At 37.4% G+C, this 9,763-nt stretch overlaps 1 protein-coding gene across 1 annotated transcript; it reads right to left on the reverse strand.

The window, feature by feature from the left end:
- Positions 1 to 1,791: 1,791 nt before the first annotated feature.
- On the reverse strand, positions 1,792 to 3,267 carry LOC107559496 (uncharacterized). Its single transcript, XM_016243344.1, has 5 exons — positions 3,111 to 3,267; positions 2,634 to 2,942; positions 2,386 to 2,503; positions 1,998 to 2,046; positions 1,792 to 1,894 (listed from the first exon to the last, which is right to left on the reverse strand). The coding sequence occupies exons 1-5, from the start codon at positions 3,178 to 3,180 to the stop codon at positions 1,811 to 1,813; spliced, it is 630 nt and encodes a 209-aa protein (XP_016098830.1). The 5' UTR covers positions 3,181 to 3,267; the 3' UTR covers positions 1,792 to 1,810.
- Between the last annotated feature and the right edge of the window lie 6,496 nt (positions 3,268 to 9,763).

The following is a 9,763-nucleotide window of genomic DNA, read 5'->3' on the forward strand; positions in this document are numbered from 1 at the left end:
CTGTGTGTGTTTAAATTCTGCCATAGCTCAAAGCTTTTATTTGTGCATTTTGTGCTTAGGAATATTTCACAATGATTGCGGTAGTGTCTGGTGCAATTCAAAAGTATTAGTTATATGTTACACACATAATAAGAGATTAAACATTAGGTGAGATCAGTGAATCAGACTAGTTCATGATGGTCTTGACATCACAAACACCAGTTTTATCTGATCATAGATTCTTTTGGCTTTTCTTGCTATAAAAACTGCGTTAAACAAACACAGCTAATTTAAGCAACCAAAGAAAAACTATTTTTAAAAAGTCAAGGTTCAAGAGTCCAACTAAAGCAAACACTGATCGCCATTATGGTGACTTCAAATGAAAGTGCAACACCTAAAATCACAATAAGAGCTTTTGTACACCTATGACAGAAATAAAGTCACAATGGTTAGTAATAGGAAGCTGGTGGTGTTCTTTGTGGAGCTGTTTAATCCTCCTCTGCTGTTGATTTAATCTTTGGCTTTGGCTGTAAATTGTGTTTCTCTGCTCTTGTTTCTCTTTCCTTCAGTGATTCTGCTTGTTAACAGGTGTTCATCACTAATGCCCAATCCTCATTTAATTATCTCATTAACTTCATCACCGCTTCAGTGTCACTTCAACACTGTGTGGACACATAAGTGCTCTTTAAAACTGAGGATTTTGCTGTGGGATTAAAGGGGTTAAATGTGTGAGATGAAGAAAAACACTGTGAAATGTATTTTTAACAGAAATATTCTGTTAATTTAATTTACGGAAGCAAACTGTAAAAAACTGTAGATTACTGGCAACCACAGCTGCCGGTATTTCACCGTAAAATCAAGAAAAGAAAACAGCAAAATACTGTAAAACCTAACAGTCAACGTCCTGTTGTGTTTTGTGGGTCACCCTTGTGCTGGAGAGCAGAGCCTGTGTTTAAGTAAAGGACGGACAGAGAAACTGATGTTATGTTGTTTTATTTAAAGGCAGTAACTGTGTAGTTACTGATGCAGTGTGAATCTCTTCAATAATTTCAATCACACTTGAATGTGTGCTGCTGTTATCTGCAAGAGATTTGAGTTGAATTGATGCTTTTAATGACTTTGCATAAATCACTAGGTTTTTCTTCATGGACTTAAGCAAAATAGTTCTTAAGACCAATATGCTTGCGCTACTTAAACATTATAAATTTTAGTTTATAAACAAATGCCAATTGGCCAAATTAAGTGCAGTCGGTTTCCGCAAATAAAATGAGTTAACTCGATGGATTGCATATTAACATTTTATCAGTCAATGAAATACAGTTTTTCACTGTAAATTTAAACAGTTCTGTAAAACCTAAAATGTTGCTACCGTATTTTTCACGGTAAGGTTCTGGCAATCATAGCTGCCGGTATTTTACCGTAAATTGAACAGTGTAGTAATACACATGCTAATAAGCAACTAGTCAATAGTGAGAATTGGTCCCTATACTAAAGTGCTACCGATATGGTGCTAAATGTTGGTAACCAGAAAGTATCGGTGACCACTGACTGGACAAAAATAAAAAAACACTCTGATGTTTCTCTTTTATGTTCTGCAGAGGAAAGAAAGTCATTACCGGTTTCAAACGAGGGTTTCAAACGCGAGGGTGAATAAATGATGACAGGATTTTCATTTTTGCATGAACTATGCCTTTAGAATGTACACATAAATAAGCAAACATAAAATACAAATAAGTATATTATAGAGCTTTTTCATTCACTTTTTTATATTAATCGCATACAACTGTTACTAAACTTTTTCTGGGGGGAAAAATTAACAAAAAGAATAATTTCATACTTGTCCATACACCGAGTTATATCTTTCCAAGTACTGACTGTTTTGAGTCTGTATCCTTCCTCTCACCGGTGCCTGTGACTAAAGTGGAAAAGAGAAATTAAACTCAATTACTTATTGATCTAAGGAAATATTGTTTGAATGAAAATAATTTATAACTATTCACGCAAAGGGAAAAACTTACAAAGTCCTGTTCCATTTCTCTGTGACTCTGTATGCTCTTTTTACATCTCCTTTAAATATAACATATCACATGTTATAATTTTTTTTACTGTATTTGAAAATAGCTTGTTGTTCTTACATTTTCATGTTTAGTTACACAAATATTAATAAAACAAATACATATTTTAATTAAACAAATATTAATTAGATGTTCTCAGCTTTCCATCTCTCTACTCATCACTTTCATCTTTGATGTGTTTTAAATTAGCAGAGATAACGCAATAAAGCTGGAGAATGAAATATATCCATACTCATGAAAATATGATGTGTTTAATAGCACATATGAATAGTTAATGAAACCTGCAATAAATAAACAATCTCATTACTTCATCATGGTTTAAGTCTCTCACCTGTGAATGCAGATGCTGATTGTGATAATTAGACAGATCATAATGACTCCAGAACACGAAATGATGATGATGATGTACAACGGCATTTGTTTGAGTGATTCTGATCTGATCTGGATTTCTGACAGATACAAAAGAGTCAAATATTCACGATGCCAACCAAGACTCTAATGGTTACTAGTCACTAGTTAAAACCACACTTACAGTTGCTTCACTGAACTAGCTTTATATAGGTAAAATCACATAATAACCTGTCATTGTTAATGTCCATCTTATTGCTGCTGGGTAACAGCTGTAGTTTCCTGCATCAGATGCTTGTATTTGATGTATTGTTAATTCTCTTGGAGCTGCTTGGTCGATGTGAATCCTGTTTGAGCTGAAGTTTCTCAGTGTTCTGTTACTTTCAGAGTCCTGCCTAAAAATAACAAAGCTGTTCATTTTCCATGTGAAATCATCATCATATTGGGTTTTGTTGCAGTGAAGTGTAACTGTTTCCCCCACAAACACTGTTTTGTTGATGTGCTGCTGAATCCTTTGCTCTTGATTGGATTTGGAATAATCTGAAGAAAAAAAATCAGGCGGTAAGACAAACGTGTGAAAACACACATGCACAAGCTGATGAGACACCCCTGCTGCTCATGTCCTTAGTCACTGTTAACTGTCACAAGAACATCACACATCACACAACACAAAACCAAACAATGACAAAAAACTATGTAACAACATACCTGCATTGGTCAGCAAAGTAAGGATGACACTCAAATTCAGATGCAGGATCCTAGTTTGAAAAACCTTCATGACAGCAGCAGGTAGAAATGAACCTCTCACTCTCCCTTCAACATTTCAAGCACTTCTGATTAAACTCAGAGAGTCTGCAGACAGGAACAAGAGGAAGTGGTTACATGAGAGTGGGACACCACCAAGAACCACTGAGCTCAAGAGAACAACGTGATGATCAGAGTGTGAAACAGCTAAAGATACTGATTATTGCAGCTGCTCTTTGAACAGGACACATGCAAGGAATATCTACAGTAGGTTTTAGCTGCATTTTGATCAGTTATATTGTTTATATTATTGAAATATACACAATATAGTTTTTTTTCAAGAGTTATATTTTTATATTATTGAAATATACACAATATAGTTTTTTTTTCAAGTATATGATAGGTCCATATAGCTGTTTCACCATTTTTGTTCACCGCAGTTTTCCTCTCATTCAAATTTTTTTTTTTATAAATATATATATACACAAACTACAAGCTCATAAAATCATGTATAAAATTATTAAACAACAACAAAAATGTAGTTTGAAATAGTTTGACATAGAGTACAGCATGTCAACACCATGCCAACTTCTTAAAAGTATTCTTAAAATGTCAACTGTCTTATAATTGTTTATTGCTATATATTTAAGTTCTAATATGGCAAAAATGATTTTTTTTTACAGTATGTCTGAGTAGCACAACGTAGCACTTCAGACTCGGAACAAATATATGCAATGCCTTCATAGAGTAAATCACCCAAACATTCATGTGCATATAATGAATTAAATTTATTTAGGGTCAATACTAATATTTTCTTTAAATTGAACCGTTAAACTTAGTAGTGCACATTAAAACAGCTTCTTTGATGAGTTGTGAGGCAAGACTCATAACCCACACACTTCCTGTATTCTAGGACCTCCGTACCATAGAAAACATTTGTGGACCAATGCACAAGCAGTTGTCTATTTGTATGCTTCTTTCACAAAACCATTTAATTCTAATTTTAAACTATTTAAGTTATTTTGAATCACTTATGAGGACCATGTTCAGTATTTTGACTGGACTTCTTCAGTGTGGGTGAAAATGAAAAAGGGATGTAAGAATGCAAAGTTCACCGTAGTTTAATAGTAATTATAAAATGGATGGTTCCAGTTCTGGATGCTGATGCTCTGATGCAAAACACCTCTACGCCATATTACTGTGCAGCTCCCATGTAGTTATGTTTTCTGTGTGGCAACATTGTATCATAGGCTGTGTTGTCCAGTGGAAGGGAGTCATTTGAATTTGCATAGCAATATAAAATTTTAATGAAAATGGAAAAAAAAAGTGAAAAAAAAGCGCAATAAAGCACTTATGTTTAACAACACCCCTTTAGCTGTGACTATATCGAGAACATAGCACTTGGCATACTTCATTAAAATAATCTTTTGTGTGAGAATGGAAAGTTCTGTAAAACGATCAGGTTTGTAGTTAAATGATGCAATGTGGTGAATAAATTCCACTGGTCAAAGCTGTGAAAGAAAACGTGCAAAGACCGTTGTATGGTTTTCCGCCTGGCTTAGCGTCATAGAAGAAGCAGACATGAAGCAAACAGAACAAAAACCACTACAACGTGAGGTGTAGATCTGGGCTTGTAACTGAAAGGATGTTGGTTCAATTCATGAGCTATTAAACACAATAGACATCTTGCTATTTTTTTCACATGACTTCAACTATTGACTTGTTTTAGTTTAAAACAAAAGATTGTGTCATCATCAGTACAGTAATTAGATGATTCAATATATATTTGAACAACAGATCATTTTAAATGTTCCAATTAAAACTTTTAAATACTATTTAAGAACCAATATATATATTTTTTTTGATATTCATACAAACTTTGTTATTCATACAAACTTTGTAACATTAAAAATGTTTATATAAAATACAATATGATATTGAAAAAGTAACTAAAAGCTCTATATAACTCTTTTTAAATAATAGTACAGAGTGAAGTAGCCAGATCTTTGACTAATGGCACATAGTGTGCTCCACAGTGCAGCTTTTTCTGGTGAAGATCCACCCACCTAAACAGGAAGCGTCTATCTGATAAATATATAAAGCGACCAATCAGTTTGTTTTGTTTTTTATAGACCGTTTAGGGGTGAGTTTATCACAAGTAGTTAATATCACAATAATAGAATGCCATGTAGCAAAAATTGCACAGCAGTGTTTTTCACAATTTGTTTGCACAGAAAACAGCAACGAAATTAACAGAAACTTTGTGATAACAATTTCTGTTCTTCCAAAAGTAATCAGGAGTATTTCATAAACAGAATTAAAGCAGAATACACTGTTTGTCAGTAATTTGATTACTTGCTAAGTGTCTCTAACAAAACTGTGAATGTATTTCAAACATTTTATGTCACTGGCAAACCTTAGCAAATCCAGTGCATCAACCTGGTACCTTATGAACACAACTTCCTTTCCAAGTTCACCCAAACTGCTGGAAATTGCGTAGAAGCCTGCCAGACAGATTTTTTTAGACAGCATTTGGCAGTTTTATAGCAGTCAGACTGTGGGTGGTCCGTGGGCATATGCTCTGAGACTGCAGGTAAACATTGTGTGACCCTATGTTCATGAAGTGAAGAGTGGCAGAGCTGTCAAAAAATAAATCATCCTGGAATCACAAAGCCGTTGACCTAAAACCACAGAGAAAGTGCCTTTATGAGGCCTAAAGAGCACAGGGAGAAGAAATTCTGACATAAGGTTGACTGCTTCACACGGTCATGTTCCACTGAAACAGCTTTGCTGGAACTGAACAATAGCACACTAATTATATTAATGCTATTCTGTAAGTATAACATTTTGTCATGTGACAAGAAAAGATAAAGTAGAAAGTGTAATTAGACAGTATTTACACTTAAACTCTAGACTAGAGAAGCACTGCTTACCAAACCACTCACAGTCCTTTCTCGGATCACCTAATGCATTTTGCACACAACACTGAAAAGAAATTTCTCAATCTAAACTCTTTTCTGAGTTGAAGTAAAGTGAACATCTGATTATTTTTGAAAATTGCTGGAAACAACAACAACGTACCTGAAAATGAATAGATGAAAGTAGATGGCGGTGTTGGTTCCCATCAGCTTCGCCTTGGCAAAAAAGTTGTGCTTGAACACAACGACGGCCAACAAACTTGTAAATTCTGTTCCTGAGTGAGAGATAAAAACTGTCCACAACAGCAGATGACAGTAATCTGTATTTGTCATTAAAAAAGGGAATTTTAACTAATAAAGCAAATATACAAACCATAAAACAGAGCTAGTTTACCGCATTTGCGGTGCTACGTTTTTTCAGTGTGAAACGGAGCGGCGTTTGCTTGTTGCTGCTGGACGCTTGGCAACAGATAGCTAATCAGAAATTGAGCATCAAGGCTCATGTCACATCAGTAACAGGAAACGCGTGTTGTGTGAACAGCAGCCAGTGAGAGAAAAGTAAGAAATGTCAAAAGACGTAGAGCATGTGAACTGGAGTGATGAGGAGATGGTATTATTCTTACAGTTATGGTCAGAAAAGTCTGTTCAAGACAAATTGGAGGACCTACGCAGCGACATTTTTTTTAATAACTGGCAAGATGCAGGAAAAGCCGCCTGCTGTTCATCCAATCAGTGGCAGTGACAGTGACACCGCAAATATGCAAATAAGAACGTTAACCCGGGGTTTAGGAATGTACAGTGTGAAACGTCTGTTAATGAATTCCCAGGATTAACAGTTAACCCCAGGTATAGCATGAGCAGTGTGAAACGTGATTACAAATAACCCAGGTGTCACGAATCCGGTCCATGCACTTCCGTTTGCTCACCACCAGAGATCACCTGCTCACTACTATGGACTCTTGCACCACACTACTGTTGCACTTCACCCGGACTACAGTTCCCATCATCCATTGCACTGATTACACACACACACAGCTGAATGCACTGATTACACACACACACACAGCTGAATGCACTGATTACACACACACACACAGCTGAATCCAATTAGACATGCTACATAAGCCATGGACTACCTCTCTCTCACTGCCGAGTATTGTTTAGCATTTATCACTGTGATAGCTAATAGCTACTTTACGGAGCCTGCTCTAGTTTGCATAGTCTAGTCATAGTCTTACCTTGCCTGTTTTCCTGGTTCCTGATTCTTGCCACATATCTTGGATTAACCCTTTGTCTTGCTATTTCGCACTGTGTTTGCACCTCGCCTGGACTATTGCTTGTGTACCCTCTTGTCAAGCCCTCTGGATACTGTTCGCCGATCGAAGACCCATGCTAGCCCTAGGAATATTCTTTGACTTGTCTGTGATATATCTGTTTGCCGTTGTTCGGACCTGCCTGTGTTTTTGACTATGTTTATTAATAAAAGCTTGCACGCCTCTCGTCTCATCGGCTCCGTAACACCAGGTTTCGGATTACCCAGGGTTAACAATTTCAAGTGTGAAACCCCCTTATGTGTAGTAATAGAAGTACAAGCACTGGTGTAACTATAAACCAGTATGTATTTATATGCTCTGGTTAGAAGAATAGTTTCATTTGCAAATTAAATAGCAGTTATTTGTTATATTTTGTCATACATCACCATGCATATCTAAATAATTTAAACTGTATTGTCATTAGCATGTGCAGAAGATGTGGGTAAAATATGTCATAATAAGAAACCCTTGCTGCCCAGAGTGTGTGGTGTTCATGACAGTACCCACATACATCCTGAGAACAACATCTTTCACATTTCCTGGCTGACATGAGGGCATTTAGACCTACACCAAACACTAATATATTGAAGGGTGTTGTTCAGGATGACACACAGTGGAGTGACTATATTCATAATATAGCACTGCCTTTTGCTTTTATAAAGTGCTATTTACACATTACAAAGACACAAGTACAAGTTTTTAATAAAACATTAGTATTTATTATGGCCAAAATCTGTCCTGGTTAGCATCAGTAAAGATAGCAGTGGTGAGAACGATCTTTGATCAAGATGTTTGAGAAAATTAGACATGCCAGTATCAAGCCTGTAATTCCATTGTAAAAGCGAAGAGGGCACGTTTACAATGCTTGAGACATGATCCAGCATCTTAAATACATCCAACAGTTACATAGAGAAGCCTTAATATTTTTCTGGGCTAGCGTTTTTGTTTTTTGTTGTTTTTCCATGGATGCCATATTCAGCCAGTGTCTTTTGGACAGTGACTTTTATTGATGCAAGAGAGGACTGCAGTTCTTGCATGTTGTCCGTGGGTCTTTTGTGACTTCCTGGATGAGTTGTCGCTGTGCTCTTAGAAGAATTTTGTAAGGTTGTCCACTTCTGGGAAGGTTTGCTACTGTTCCGAGTTTCTTCCATCTGGACATAATGTCTTTTTTACTGTGGTTCTTTTCAGAGCCTTTGAAATTGCTTTGTTAATCTTCCCAGACTGATAGAGTTCAATCCACTTCCTCTTCCTCCTCCTCCTCATCATTATTATTGTTACGGGGCTGACAAGACGTGAGACGTGTGGATCCATAAGCAAGCTTTATTTAAAGCAGAGGAGGTCAGAAACACAGGCAGGGTCAAAACAGTGGCAAACAGGTATATGGCGGGCAAGACACAAGAATAATCCTAGGGCTAGCGAAGGTCCATGAACGGCGAACAGAATCAAAAGGGGCAAGCCTAGAGGGAGAAATCCAGGAAAACAGGCGAAGATCAAAACTGAGAAAACAGACCAGACAAGGCAAGGCAAGGCAAAACTAGGCTAGGAGGCTAACAGGGCTCTGTAGAGTAGCTATCAAATGATAGGCGCTAAAAAAAATACTCGGCAGAGGGAAGGGATCAGAGTGAGTGTTAAATAGTGAGTGAGTGATATGAAACAACTGTGTGCAACCACCTCTGGAGATGTTGTAGCCGGTGCCGCTGCCTCTAGCAAATCGGCGGTGGAGTACATGGCCCAGATGCACCATAAAGCGATCCCCATTGTGGAAAGCGCTACAGACAGGGGAAATAGTTCAAAAGCTGGAGGGCTTGAGAGCGCTGGTTTAGGGATGCCAGCTGCATGTGCCGACACCAGCGGTGGGTTCTCCATGCTGGAAGCCAGTCTGGGATACCGAAGAACTGACCTTGATACTCTGGGTGTAACAGACAGGACGTGACATGTCTCTGGATGATCGGCTGTGATGTGACGTGACTCTGGACGAACAGCTGAGACGTGACAAGGCTCTGGCAGATCAGCTGGGACTTGACTAGACTCATGAAGATCAGCTGTGACTTGACTTGACTCATGAAGATGAACTGTGACTTGACTTGACTCATGAAGATCAGCTGAGACTTGACTTGACTCATGAAAATCAGCTGAGACTAGACTTGACTCATGAATATCAGCTGTCACTTGACTAGACTTATGAATATCAGCTGTGACTTGACCAGACTTCTGATAATAAACTGTGACTCGATTTGACTCAGGAAGATCAACTGTGACTAGACTTGACTCAGGAAGATCAGCTGTGACCTGACTTGACTCATGACAATCAACTGTGATTAGACTCGAATCAGGAAGATCAACTGTGACTAGACTCGACTCATGAAGATCAGCTGTGACTAGACTT

The sequence above is a fragment of the Sinocyclocheilus grahami genome, unplaced genomic scaffold, assembly GCF_001515645.1.
Source record: "Sinocyclocheilus grahami isolate Dianchi unplaced genomic scaffold, SAMN03320097.WGS_v1.1 scaffold688.1, whole genome shotgun sequence".
NCBI lineage: Eukaryota > Metazoa > Chordata > Actinopteri > Cypriniformes > Cyprinidae > Sinocyclocheilus > Sinocyclocheilus grahami.